Source organism: Spea bombifrons, chromosome 12, assembly GCF_027358695.1.
Source record: "Spea bombifrons isolate aSpeBom1 chromosome 12, aSpeBom1.2.pri, whole genome shotgun sequence".
Taxonomy (NCBI): Eukaryota; Metazoa; Chordata; class Amphibia; order Anura; family Pelobatidae; genus Spea; species Spea bombifrons.
The window spans coordinates 2544488-2559492 of NC_071098.1; the positions used below are offsets into that span (position 1 = coordinate 2544488).

Here is a 15005-nt window from a genome sequence, read left to right on the forward strand (position 1 = left end):
TAGATTCAGGAGCCATATCCCATCACTGTTTTAGCCTACCACTTCTGCTGGGAGGCTGTTCCACTTATCTATCACCTCTCCTTTATACCATCTAAGCCATCTATGTGTTTAAATGTCTCTCTCCCATCCCCTCATTGCCCAGATATTTTGTGTTGTATATTTTATTCATGTGTATTAATTCCTCCTAAAAAAATTCCCTGACTGAGATCAGATATAAACCAAAGCAAAATTATAGAAATAAAAGTAATATCCTCCTTTTTGTTATATATCGGCTTAAAATTGCAAGTGTGATTATAACAGTTGAATCCTTGCAGCTATTTCATTGCATAGGAGCACACAGAGGCATATAATATATATATTATATAAAAATATATTCTATATAAATATATATTATATATATATATATATACCGGTGTGTGTGTGTGTGTGTGTGTGTGTGTATATATAATTATATATATTCGTTGGAAAGAAAGACAGAGAGTAACGAAGAGCAAATAAAGGACATGGACCAAGTTTGCCCCAGAAAAGCATCCGAAAAATCAATAATCAGCTTTTCTCCCCTCTGAGTACATTCTGAAAATGCAATTATGCCAAAATGTCAGAATAAGTGAATGTGAGCCTTTTCAGGGTTTTTTTTTCAGGAGCAAACATTGCTTTTAATACACTGTGCATATATTTTATATATATATTTGTCATGAAGTTTATTTAATGTTATAGCAGCTTTTTCTGAAATATGAATCTGCCTTCTCCTCCCGCACAGTCCGCAGCCGCATTCACCTATGAAGCTGGGTCACGGGGGCCGCCGGGCCATGCAGGATGGATAAATTTGCCTCCGGCTGTCCCTTGATGGGTAAAATCAGGGGAAAGAGGCCACGGCTGACGGCTTCACCGCGGGAGCGTTTGTTTAATGTAATGTTCGTCTGGCAACCAGGAGCAAAGTTGTTTTTTTAGGTCAACAGATCCGCGTCGATCACAAAACAAAACCCACAACCCGCACGCGGCCCCTTTTGGTTTTATTCATGATAACATGGCCCTCGTGGACTATAGGGTTTCCTTAATCATGCCACAGTGTGCTGACATTTATAATTTGCAAGTTTCTTATATCGTATAGCAGTATCTGTCGAACCCCCTACACATTTGCAAGGGGGAGGGGCACCACATGCATTTAAAGGGTCCCCTCAGCTATCATGTGCATTAACATGTATATGATGGCTGAAGGGTCCCTTAAATGTTAGTGACCCAGGTGCTGGGTGCCGCAATCTGCGGGGTGACCAGTAACGGGGCTGCCCCCCCCCAACTGTCTGTATTTTTTTGTTTTAATTTCATGCGATTTGATAAATTTATATTAATTACTCTCATTGTCAAATTGTACATTGTTAGATGTCTCTCTATTGTGACATCACCTCGGAATCAGCAAGCGCTATATAAATAAATGTTATGTAATCCCATGGGAAACACTGCCTCCCAGCATTTCCACCGTGACCAGATCCTTTCTCTGTAATGGTGTCAGATGCGTTTTTTAAATTATGTCAACTTTGCTTTGTGCGTTCGAATGTGGAATGTTTTGGTTGTAGCGGCTGTTAAAATAGTTTTTATAACGATCCCACAGTATTTAAGATTTTTCATTTACTGCATTCTAAGGATTTTTTTCTTTTTTTGAGTAATAAAACCCTGAATCGACACCCAAGAAACAGACGACTTTTTAAGACACTTTTTTTCCACAAACATTCATTTTTTTCTCGTTTTAAATATGCCAAAAGGAAACAAAGGGGAAAAAATGTCATTCCCAAAAAAAACTAAATAATTGTTTAAAATCAGCAGCTTGATTTTTTTCCGCCAGATGGAAGGTGCTGTGGGACAGAACGAAGCATTTCGGATAAGTCTCTACTTTATTTGTTCATGAAAACTAAGTGGTCCTTTTTTTTTTTCTCCCGTCGTCTGCGTTATTTTTATTTTAACAAGTGCGTTTTTGCCTAGGATCAGAATATTCGGTTTTCACCAACATCTGACTAAATCGTGATTTGCTTGATGCACAGAGAAATGATCTGCAAGCGACGCAACATTCTGCAGATTAAGTTTCCTTAAGCCATGAGCCCCAAGGCTTCTTCTAATTGGACTCGCTTTTCATCAATGCCTTCCCTTTAACTCATTCTACAGGTTATACGATGTTACATTGTGTCCTACTGCAAATAAATTAGTAACATTTTAAATAATTGGCTGAGCACCTCCTGCTGGGAGAGGAAACTGAACCCAAAAAGATTATTTACTAAATGATGAGAAGATAGGAGAGCCCTGGCACTTTAAGACCAGTGGGGCCGAGTGACATAAGTGCAGCCACCGGCTGGGTACACACAGCCACTGACCAGGTCAGTATGGGTTGCTGTCGGCCATTGTATCCAGCTAGTGGCCATACAATGTAGGAGCGAATCTGTCGATGGGTAGGCAGTACCGGTGAGTATGTGGCCCTACGGACCACCAGCCTGGTGGGCATCTGCCTCGTGTGCCAGAATGACCTTTTCACAAACCAAGTGGCAAAGTGTCTTGGGAATTAATGAAATACATGACACCATCTGCCTGCCATTTAATTAATGCTGGGAGTATCTCTTGGGGTCGTTGGGTTCGATGACATCTCTTATGGTCAGAACTGATCGATCACCGCAGGCCTGGTGGCTTCCCGCAGAAGAGCGCCTGGACATCTGCAGAATGAATCACGGGCTGCTCTGCAAGTCTCCGGAAGTGAAGACGTGGGAGTGAGGACGGAGTTTCACCCCGGACTTTACCGCAGAGAGTGCAGCGGGGTCAGGACCCCCGGGCCCCGCTGCTCGTTTCTTACTTTTCATCTCCTGCAACCTTTCAACATGGCTTCTGAGCACAGCGCAGGTTGGGTTGTGGTCCCTTTTGGATCTCTTCGGAAGAGAAACAGGAATCCTTCGTTCCCGGCCATTCCCAACGTTCCGTGTTCAACATGTGCTGTGCTTTGTGGGTAGAATAATGTACACATGAAGTCCCATGCAAGCTGTGGGCCTTGGGTATTGGGTTTCAGCGCCCGCAAAAGGGGCCCCCGAGATGCTTTCTATCTCAACCTGTCCATGGAGAGGCCATCAGAGAAAATCAGTCCCTACAACAGAGAGACAAAAGAAACGGGACATTTAGACAGATATTGTTAATATTAAAAAAGTGGGTTTTTTACCTATAAAAATAGGTAGAAGTAACATTTTGGTAATGTGCACTTAAAAATCAGCAGGATATCAAGTTGCGTCTTCTCCAGACAGACCAGTAACCAGTTTTGATAAGTAAATGTGATATTATGTTAATATTTGGACATTTTATGTACGTATATATTTGTTTTTTTTAATGTCATATATATTTTGACGTCGCGCTCACATTTTCGCGTCTTTGCTCAGATCTCCACGTTGGGATCTGTAAATCCTTTCTTTCCTTCGTTTACCAGTACCGGTTTCTCTGTCCGGGTGTGCCACACTAGAATCTGCAAAATATTACAAAATCAAAATGATCAAAAAACACAGATTTCCAAAAAAAAAATTCTATTCTGACGCTTCAAATTCCTCCGGTTACCTTAGTGCAATTGTCCGCTTTGGGTTCCAGGTCATTAAGGGTCACCAGCTCCCTCAGCAGGCTGCTCTCCTGGTAACCCCCTTTCACCCCTCGTAATTTAAAATACGCCTGCGGTCGCTGGAGGATCAGACGCAAGTTGACGGCGAAACCGGCCATATCGATGGCGAATGGCCTGTGCGGGTCAAACACCGTCTTCCATCCGAATACTTTCCCGGCGGCGTTGACTTTAGGTGATTCGTAACGAAGACCTCCTACAAAAGCCACCGGCCATACGGAAACTTTCCGGGTGCTCCGCATCTACCGACACAACACATAGCAAGAAACCAGAGAAATCAGAACTCTCTCTACATAAAATGTGCAAAATACGGATAAATCACCTAAATAGTCTCTTAAACAAAAGTCCTACGCGTGGTAGATCATAAAGAGATGGTGGGGTGCGAGGAGACCAGAAGGTCTAGCCCTTTGCATCCTTTACATGTTCTCGCTATTCATGGTGTATAATCAACACGCCTACATACGTGAAGGATGCTATGGCCAAAAGGACAATGAAGAACAAAGCAAAGTCATTTAAAACTAAAACACACGAGTCGGGACACAAGAACTACCAGGTCAACTCATTGTGGGTCTACACGTTCTTCATAGGCTTAGTTTCCACTAATGTCCCAGGTGCACTACAGCCCGATAAAGACCGAGGCGCACGCGGGAATCTATAGATGGTTGAACGTAAAGACATTGATGTTCCTCAACCCTTGTCGGGCTGTCCTTTATTTTTAGGAACCCCATTCCTGCCATGATGAGACCTGGAAAGCAAAGTCCATCTACCAGAATGTCATTTCCAACTCACCTCCTCGAACAGCTCAAGGCTGTAGGTGTTATCGTCGTCTGCAAAGTAGACAACTCCCGGTAAACTATTGTTCTTATTAAAAGTTTCTCTGAGCCAGCGCAAAGCCAGGTTCCTCTGCATGGTCCCTCGAGGAATTCGTGGGTCCCTTGTGTCCCCCCTCAGTTTGTAATTACGTGGGGTCTCCACGTTCAGATGGGTATAATTGAGGCCAGACTCCTGAAGCATTTTAGTCACCAGAGAAGTACGACGTTGCGAGTCCTCCACCAGAATCCAGTGCAAATTAGGGACATGCAGCAATGTGTTGGACAGGCGAGTCAGCTCGGCTTTCTGCACCGGCCTGCTATAAGTTGGTGTGATAACATGAATGGTTGGAAGGTTCCCCATCCAAGGTGGAGGACGCGTGTATACATATTCTGTCCTCACAACCTCTACAATATCCCGCTCGGAGGAGCAAAACTCTCTGGAGTCTGAACCCGGGCTTGCATCCCTTCGCCCGTCGCTACTGTCGTCTGGAATAGATAAAGAAAAGTTGGGCGTTATCTCAGATTATAATTCTTACCCGCTCAAGGAGGAGAGATCGCTTTCTCTTATTGCGTCTTATTTCTTTTAAACATTGTAGCGATTCCAAAACTCTTCTGCTTTCCATGGAGAACGATTGTTATAGAATGATAAGTTTGTGGCGGAAACAACATTGATAATAAACAGATAAACTAAACAACAAAAACTCGAACATTGTAATAAGAACACGTTTATTGTAGCAGAAGAGGCCAAATCGTCTTGGAATATTGATACATGTGACCGAGATACATGTAAGTTATTTTAAAACTTAAGTAGAGTCAAGTTTCTGAGTTTCCTTCAACGCGATTTTAGGTCAACTCATCTCAACTGGACTCAAACGAATGTTATGTTACCATGAAAAGCATATGAACTCATCGATTTGAGATTAGAATCACTCGATCGAGTTCAAAAGGGTCAGAAGATGAACCTGACTCCTCGGGAGGAGACGAGCCGGTTAGTGTGGAATATAGGAATAAACGTGAAGCGATTGTAAATGGGTGGTGGTACATTTCTTAAGTGAGCGTCATGCAGAGAAGGAGGGTGAAGAGTTGGCAAGCTGGAGGCATCTTGGAACTCAAGAAACGTGCAGAGCCCTGCTGAGGTTGAAGACCATCCCAGTTTTGTCTTGTGTGGATAAGGCTATGAGGCAGGCAGGTTAGTACGGTCTGAGAGGATGAGTATAGGTTGATGGCCGGAGTGACTGAGGGACATGACAGGTGTGATGGCAGGTGTGATGGTGAATGTTGACTTGAGTAGGGGTTGAAAAGTCTTCTCACCCTTGTGTGCAGTGAGCAGCGGGGACAGGGTAGAGTGGTGCCAGACTGTGATGAGTAAAGTCCAGGGGAGTACGATGAGCACTATAGCCAGAATGTCCCTTCTCTTCAACATCTCCAGGGCAGGCTGACCCCAGTGCTCCTCATTACCTGAGGAGGACGACCCAAGAAGCACAGAGGACAGCAAAGCAGACAGGAGAGAGGTCAGTATACAAGCAGAGAGAGGCGCAGGAGACACCGCACAGCTCACACAGTCACCTCTTACCAGTGATTCACAACCCACCCATTGCAGCAGGCTGGGGGTCCCAGGCTCTGCTCACAAGGTCGCAGAGAGTCGGGGCCCGGGGCCCTCACTGCCCAGGACCTTGAGAAGAATCGAGGAAACGAGGAAACCTGTGGAAGACAATGGAAAGAGATCAGCACTAGAGGGAGACGTTATCAAAGCATTCATCAAATGCAGAGAAAAGCCTGATGCATCCCCTAAGGATCGATAACCGAGGGAAGGAAAAAAGGTGCAAACCTGACCAAAGGGGTCTCTGATGGGACTTAGTCAAGGTTTGCCCCTATGTCTCTGGATTTTTAGTCTTAACCTTCAGGTCTTGGGGTACACAGGCAAATTCTCGGGGTCACAAAATCTGGAACCAACCACTTCATATTCCCCTCTAATTTAATGATAACTGGTGCTTTCTCCCTGCTATATCACAGCCGGAATCCCTGCTTGAATACAGGTGACTTCATTCAGAATATCATTACCTTCTGACAAGTCTAGGGGTTCATAAGGATCATTTATAAGAGACGTTTGCCGACATTACAGAGTCTCTGCGATGGGCCATTAAAGGGTTAAAAGCCGAGGAGTCTCTCATTAAGAAAGTTCTCATTCTTCTCGTATATAAAACATATGTTATCTCAGCACGAAACCGAGAAAAAGCGTCTCAGCGTTTAGTATCCCCAGAAGGTCTCCTTCTAAACTTTAACCAAAATAATCCCCCGCATTTCCGAGCAGAGAAATAGAATCCGAGGACAAAAGCGACTTTTATAAAAATGTCTCCGCCATTAAAAATGTATACTTTGTGCTTCCTAAATAAAATGAACGCTTTACCGCCATACGCCTCGCCTCCTTGCGGAGCCGGTGAATCATTTATGGAAGCGAATGCGTTTATATCAAATGTACCGACGCCAGCTGGAAGCCAAAGCCCACGAGAATCGGAAAATGGTAAATATGTATAAGAATTTATGCATTTATACCGGAATCAGTTAAAGGGGTAAAAGCGCGTCCCGAAAACCCCCCCAGAAGACATGCAGAGGGGATTTAAACATGCATGGGATAGACATATGGAACAGCCTCCCAGCAGAGGTGGTAGAGGGTAATACAGTGAGGGTATTAAACATGCATGGGATAGACATACGTCTCCTGAATCTAAGACGAGACCAACGACTGATTAAGGTTTGAGTCTTTACAGCAGGAGAAATGGGCGACTAGACGGGGGCCGAATGGGGGCCGATCTGCCGGCAGGTTCAAGTTCTCTATGTTCAACAAATGTAGCGACTCTTTATTATAACATCAAGCGCAGACGGGTGTTATTTCCACCCAAAGGGTCTCCGTCGCGTCTTGAGAGTCCGCCATTGTGGAGCTTTTTCTATTTTCGTTTCAGGGGGGGGAGAAATGAACAAAAATGATCGGCTCAGGAAACTTTGTTGCTGTTTGTGTCTCGCCGTGAGAGATAAGGACCGCGGTCTTCTCGTTCCGGAAGGATCAGCTCTCTCCTAATGAAGAGCATTCATCACCGCGGAGCCGTTTCCTCATCATCGCTCGGTAACACCGAGACGTATTTATCATCTCAACCCAAACAGCTTTTTTTCTTGATTTATCGGGAAGGGAATCAGACGGACGGCTCGATGTCTCAGAAAGTCCACGCTCTTCACGCAGTTCTAGTCCCTGAATTCCACCGCGCGGGGGCCGACGTCTCTGCCCCTAAAAATATATAAATCATTGGCCCGGGGATTGATTTTCTCATCGACGGATAAACATTAGGAGATTAAAGCCTGAAGGATAGAGCCCTTGGCTTTGGGCAAACCATTGGAATGTCGATGTTACATGTGATATGTCATCCGTATTTACAGCCCTCCAAATCCCCCCCCTATACGGCCGGCTCATGATATATTAATTACAAGTCTGCATGACTTTATAGTAACATTAGAAACATAGAACCCGCCTTTATTACTTCTGCTGGGAGGCTGTTCCACTCATCTACCACCCTATCAGTAAAGAAAAACTTCCTTCCATTCCATCTCAGCCTCTGATCCTCTAGTGTTAGATTCCGGTAACTTTTCTCCTCCATGGACATAACTTCTCTCCTGTCCTTTATCTCTTTATGTATTTAAATGTCTCTCCCATCTCCTCTCTCTCTCTTCTCTCCTATCCCCTCCCTCTCTCTCTCTCCCTCTCTTCTCTCCCATCCCCTCCCTCTCCCTCTCTCTTCTCTCCCATCCCCTCCCTCTCTCCTCTCCCACCCCTCTCTCCCTCTCTCTCTCTTTCTCTCTCCCTCTCTCTCTCTCTCTCTCTTCTCTCCCATCCCCTCCCTCTCCCTCTCTCTTCTCTCCCATCCCCTCCCTCTCTCCTCTCCCACCCCTCTCTCCCTCTCTCTCTCTCTCACCCCTCTCTCCCTCTCTCTCTCTTTCTCTCTCCCTCTCTCTCTCTCTCTCTCTCTCTCCCACCCCTCTCTCCCTCTCTCTCCCCCACCCCTCTCTCTCTCTCCCCCATCCCCTCTCTCTCCCCCCATCCCCTCTCTCTCTCACCCCCTCATCCCCTCTCTCTCTCCCCCCATCCCCTCTCTCTCTCTCCCCCCCTCATCCCCTCTCTCTCTCCCCCTCATCCCCTCTCTCTCTCCCCCACCCCTCTCTCTCTCCCCCACCCCTCTCTCTCTCTCCCCCATCCCCTCTCTCTCTCCCATCCCCTCTCCCATCCCCACTCCCATCCCCACTCCCATCACCTCTCTCTCTTCTCTCCCATCCCCGTTCCTGATAAATAATAGGGAAGATAGGAAAAAAAAAATCAAAGATTTAGCATTTAATTTCTCTGTTTCTTATGTTATGAAATGTTGATGACTTTATGATCAGGTGATTCAGTGCAGAGATTGGTAAAAAAAAAAACTACCAATTTCACATACATTTTGCTCTCATTTTTACTCTCCAATTGTTATAAGTTGAGACAACTAATCATATATGCGGTGAAAAAAACATTTTGAAATCTGCGGTGTCTGCGCATGAATATACGGCACATATGGCGGAGCATAAATTCCCTCCGTATAGAACGGAGCGCTAAACCTGCCGGCATGAAACACGGCTGCAAATTACTTCTCACGCTGGGAATTTGTATTCATTTGACGTTTTTGGTTCTTTGCTCCAAAAACGCATTTAAACATTTAGCCCTAAAAAATCTGATTTCAATGGAGGGGAAAGTTTTTTTTATTTATTGCCAAATTTTATACTGAAATAATTCTGATTTGGGGCTTTTAAAAACAGTTTTATCACGATCGCAATGGAATGGTCATTGCTTATTGGAGCATTCCAGTGGTTGCTATGGTGATGCGGTCACTATTCACCATAGTCACTTTTTCTCTTACATCGTAAGATTTTAGTTCTAAATTTAATGTATGATCACAAACCTGCGAGGGCGATACTACGTTATAAATTCATTTCTATAGTGTCAGCAGCATACTTCCTCAGTGGCCCACTGTTTCCAAGACAGTCCCTATTTTTCCAGACAGTTGCCTCACTCTCTTGCTTTTGCTGTCAGTGGGTATCACGGGCCGGTTGGGGAGACTCTCTGACCTCCCTAGACGTCTGTATTGAGACCTCCATCGCAGCTCCCAGGTGGTCTCATTTTGACGCTCTAAAAGCTCTCGAGGTGGCTTTTCGGGTTCTTATCCTGACCGTTCCCCATCCTGCGTCTGACCGCCCCCCCCCCACCTTTGGTCACACCACAAAGACGAGTGTCGCGGATCGGGCACCTGACACGGTGGTACGGACGGGTTCTGTGCATATTTAACTATGACATAAAAATGGACAATGAGAAGACCCCTCAAATCAGATGGTCCCTGATTGGCTTCCTCCAGGACCCCACAGAACAGTCTCTGGTCTGATGTTTAGCCACCAAGCCAAATAACCCCCAAATAACAGAGCCTGGTGGCGACATCTCATCTCACCACGTCTCCCCCGGCCGCGTCCTCGGTAATTAACGGCTCTCGTTACAGAAGAACTTGGTGGAGAGAGCCGGCCGCTCGTTACGGACGTGACGCGGAGAACGGCGACGATTCTGAGTAACAAATATTCTTTTTTTTCGGAATGTTAGATATCTTTTTGCTGTAAGACTCGGCGGGTCGTTAAAACGTTACATCGGGAGAAAAAAACGCCGACGGAATTCTACACGCGGACGGAATTCTACACGCGGACGGAATTCTACACGCGGACGGAATCCTACGCGCGGACGGAATTCTACACGCGGACGGAATTCTACACGCGGACGGAATTCCGAGAGATAACGAGGAATGTAGGCCACCGCCAGACGACTCCGAGGATTCACAGCAAAGCTATTAAGGCTATTAAAAGCTCTCGATATTTAAAGAAATGACTTGAAAAGCCAGGTCTTGTGATTATGCAAATTAGCTCTGATAATTAGTAGCTTTGGATTTGTTACAGCGCTGTTCCGGTAAACGTTTACAACCTGAAAAGAACGAGCGTCTTCAATTCCATTATGTTCGGCGGATATAGGACAGGTCCCCGATGCCACGCGCTACAGCCTCCAACGAGGGGGGGGGGATTTCAACCATCAACGTCCCGTTAACCTACAATCCCGCTAATTAGCCCTGAAAATACCTCTAAGACGTGACCTTGGACACTCGGGAACGCCCCCCCCGACGATGGCCAAAGCAAGATCTAAACGCTTAGAAAACCCATCAGAATAACTTTTTTGAAACTGTTCGGGAAAAATATTTTTAAGATTAATTATTTCCGCGAATTTGGAAAAATATAATCGGATTTCTTTTGGCCGCCGTATACCGACGCGTCATTATCGCTCCGTGTCTTGAAGATGCCAACAGAGGCAGCTAATAGATTGTAAGCTCCTGTGCACAGGGCCCTCCTCACCTGTTGTCTCTGTAAGTTCAATTGTTATGTTATATACTACTTGTTGTGTCCTGTCCACCCATTGTACAGCGCTATGGAATTTGATGGCGCTATATAAAACAATAAATAATAATAATAATAGGATGTGACTTTATAGTGAGATAGTCGATCAATTGTGAATGTGCCAAGGGCTGCCCAAGTGTCTTTAAGGCACAGCGCCCCTTTTTAAGACAGGATAGACTCAGACGAAGACAGAGCAAAAGGTAAACGCATCGCTGGGCCGCTGGCCTTAAAGTGCCAGGAACGTCTCGTCCTTCGCCAGCCCGGTCCTGCAGCCGGTACACATTGTCGGGCGCTGGCTGCGTCTCTATAATGTGTGAGATTCTAGAATCATAGAAAGTTGCCCTCCTCGCGCCCGATGACTTTGGAGATTCCGCCCCATATTATTAACTCGTTAACTCGTCTAAACTCCTGTGAAGCCAATTAAAAACCAAAATGAAAGAGCGACGTATTACTTAATTTTACTCCCGCAATTCATTCTGCAATTACGGCTTTAATGAGTTCCCCGATGTCATCGGAAGATTTCTCTTCTCTCCGTTTAATTGGGATGCAGAGGATGGTAAAAAAAAAAAACTCTGACTTTTACCTGCGGAAACGGCCTCGCCGCGCGCCCCCCCCCCGGACCATCGGAACTCCGGAGCGTTTCTACAGAACTTCATTATAAGGAGAGGAAGGAATATCTTTTTATTTGTGGTTTCAATTTGACTCGTCCTGTACTAGAATCTTACAGCGATTACCCCGCAAACTGTATAATTATAAAAGGCAAGAGGAATATTTATCCCAATAAGAATAAAATGCCAGCACTGTATACAGTAATAACCCCCCCAGCGCTGTATACAGTAATATAACCCCCCAGCGCTGTATACAGTAATATAACCCCCAGCACTGTATACAGTAATATAACCCCCCAGCGCTGTATACAGTAATATAACCCCCCAGCGCTGTATACAGTAATATAACCCCCCAGCGCTGTATACAGTAATATAACCCCCCAGCACTGTATACAGTATAACCCCCAGCGCTGTATACAGTAATATAACCCCCAGCGCTGTATACAGTAATATAACCCCCAGCGCTGTATACAGTAATATAACCCCCAGCACTGTATACAGTATAACCCCCAGCACTGTATACAGTAATATAACCCCCCAGCGCTGTATACAGTAATTTAACCCCCCAGCACTGTATACAGTAATATAACCCCCAGCGCTGTATACAGTAATATAACCCCCCAGCACTGTATACAGTAATATAACCCCCAGCGCTGTATACAGTAATATAACCCCCAGCGCTGTATACAGTAATATAACCCCCAGCACTGTATACAGTAATATAACCCCCAGCGCTGTATACAGTATAATGTCAGTTGGTTTTATCTCATTTTGTCCCAATAAACTCCCTTTATCTGCAGACCTGGAGCCGCCGTTGCTGTCAGTCATGTGATATTTTGGGTGATTTTTCCCGGCTCAAACACCACACTGAGCTGACGCTTTATGGCAATGCTAATGAAGTCCGTTGCTCCATAGACTTTCATTAGTCAGAGAGTCTGGGTGATTAAGACTGAGCCATTCCATTGTTCCCCACAGGCAGTATGATAAGGAGTCGCGGTGTTTAGTAGATCGGGGATCAGATAACAGAGCGAGAATCATACAAACGGCTGATATGCAGCTGCCTGAAAACATATTTGTCAGGCTGGGTGATTAAGACTGAGGCATTCAGTTGTTTCCTGGCCGTAGATTGGGCTCAAATAACAGAGCGAGAAATGTTTTAACTGCCCAGCATTAATATATTTTAATATAATAACCTTACATTTTTATTGCAGTTTTTTTCCTTCCGTTCTAAAATCCGTAATCAGAAACAATTAAAGTCTCAGTCAGCAGAATTATTTTACAAAATGGTCCATAATATGGATTTTTGCATAGATTTTTAGACATTAACCTGCACTTTACATCGATTCACAAGTCTAGCTGGATGACTACGATACCAGCCACGGATTTCATTCCTGAAACGTCGTTACCATCCGTCACCAAATAACCAGCCGAATAATCGAATTCCAAACATCGACCAATAAGAAGCCCCATCGCCCGGCAGATCGGGGGGCAGATCAGCGCCAGGCAGGGGCACTTTGCGCAGTAGGCCGATGACAGGGAAGATTTGCGATGTCGCTAACTGCGTACCTCCCATCTTCTGCCCCCTGGCGAATCGGGATGCCCGGTGGGCGGAGCTTGGAGGCAGAGAGTCGCTGGCAGCGCTACTGAGCATGCGCTCTATTCTTTTGGAGTCTCGAATGCCGCTGTCCCACCGAGCTCTACCTCTGTCTCGAAATGCCAGACAGGGTGGCAAAACGGGGACTGTCCCGCAGAAAGCAGGATAGTTGGGAGGCAGGCAACTGGCTCGGTTACACTTTGCCGCGGAGCCCCAGGATGTGATGTCATCTCTTGGCGCTCGGAGAGGGCGATGTCCAACCTTTAACCAATGGCATAGAAGCACAGAGAGTCCTTCCATCTCCCTTTGGTTGCAAACTTTTATGTCACATGACCGTTCATTGTTCCCAATAGAACAGGAGGAATGAGGCAGAATGTTACGCGGTTACAGAGTCATTCGTTTGGGCGCTCGGTGTATAAAGCGCTGCGGAGAGTTCCGGAACTTAAGACGCCGCACATCGCTCTCCAAACAAAACAAAGGGCAGCGTCTTCGCGAGAGATTCCCTCGTGGTCTCGCGATGAATGAATCTCTTCCGACAGCGAATGTTCCTCGCTCCCAATATTTACAAATCCAAAGCGACCGCGGCTTCCGTCATGCCGGAGCGGCACGGGAACCGTCTCAAGGCTTTCTTTATCAAAACAGCTCTGATTGCAAATAATAAAAAACGTACGCTTTGACCTCAAGAGTCCTGCCAGCCACCGACTCGGCTATTAGCGAGGAAGAGGGCTTTCAACAAAAATATTAATTAAAGGGTTTCAATAAATAAATATGTTTTAGAAAGAAATACTTTTATTGGAAACAGAGCCTAACAGTCAGAAAATTCCTTGTTTTCCATAAAAACAGCCGAGTGACCCCAAACGTTTGAACGTTCCTGTATACACTGAAATATTGTACACGAGAAGATCTTAGTAAATCCGCCAAAACGATTCCCCCCCCCTCCCCCGGTGCATTTGGAACCAGGACTGCTCAAAAATATAAAGAGACCGCGCAGCTATTATATGCATTAAAGTGCGAATTACGGCTCAACTTGTCCTCTCGTACGTGGCCGCCTCTATGATCCTCACCTGGATTTGGGGTTAATTATAATAAAAAAAGGGCCAAATCAGAGCTTTTAAAAATTGGCACCGTCATTGCCCTCTCTACCCTCACCTGCAACGACCCCGAGTCTCTCCTCTCCTTCCAAGGGTGCGAGATCCAGCCAATTACCCGCCCTATAGACACCCCAAGACTGTGAGAGACGGGCTTTTTATATTTATATACATTTATATACATTATTACATTATATACATTATTAAATGATTACGCAGGTTCCGCTAGAAAATATAAAATGCAGACAAATCCTTTTTTTTTTTTTTTTTTTTTTTTACTAAAATCTCCACCGATAAATCTTGGTTTCGAGCGCTCGCCAGACCTTCCATTTGATGAAACGTTTTTATTATCTATCCGCGTTTTGCGAATCTCGTCCGCGGTGACCGGGTCACGTGACGCGTTTTTATTTTACGAGTAGTCTGCGCGTGGACTTTATCTGGGCTCGCGGAATATATACATGTTATTAGGCACCGGGCGCGGGGTATGGGATTTCTGCGGGTCACACGAGTCGGCAGATAATGGAATTAAACAAAATCAATTTGTGTTAATAAATTCTGACCCATAAATCATGCTAAACGGCTCAGGGAGTGCGAAAAAAATACATTCGGTAAGGTCGCTATCTCTCGGTAAAAAAAAAAGGTTTGGGCCCGTTCATATCTTAACGCCAGCTGTCTCTTAGAGCGCAGACCTGTCTCCTTAATGTAACGGTTTGTTACACTGTAGCCGGAGCGATTCTGGTGGAAATAGCTACATTTGGAGTCATCGGCAGATGTATT

General features: G+C 45.3%; 2 protein-coding genes across 4 annotated transcripts in view; one reads left to right on the forward strand and one right to left on the reverse strand.

Moving 5' to 3' along the window:
* Window positions 1-15005, forward strand: part of JAM3 (junctional adhesion molecule 3) — a 166489-nt gene that overhangs the window by 61103 nt on the left and 90381 nt on the right. The window lies entirely within an intron of this gene.
* Window positions 2571-6061, reverse strand: B3GAT1 (beta-1,3-glucuronyltransferase 1). Of its 3 annotated transcripts, XM_053452665.1 has the most exons (6): window positions 6017-6061; window positions 5755-5901; window positions 4421-4929; window positions 3577-3873; window positions 3385-3487; window positions 2571-3118 (listed from the first exon to the last, which is right to left on the reverse strand). In XM_053452665.1, the coding sequence occupies exons 2-5, from the start codon at window positions 5864-5866 to the stop codon at window positions 3401-3403; spliced, it is 1005 nt and encodes a 334-aa protein (XP_053308640.1). In that variant the 5' UTR covers window positions 5867-5901; window positions 6017-6061; the 3' UTR covers window positions 2571-3118; window positions 3385-3400. The 3 variants fall into 3 exon arrangements, with proteins under 3 accessions (XP_053308640.1, XP_053308642.1, XP_053308641.1); XM_053452667.1 differs by lacking the exon at window positions 5755-5901 and having other exon boundaries at window positions 6035-6054; XM_053452666.1 differs by lacking the exon at window positions 6017-6061 and having other exon boundaries at window positions 5755-5920.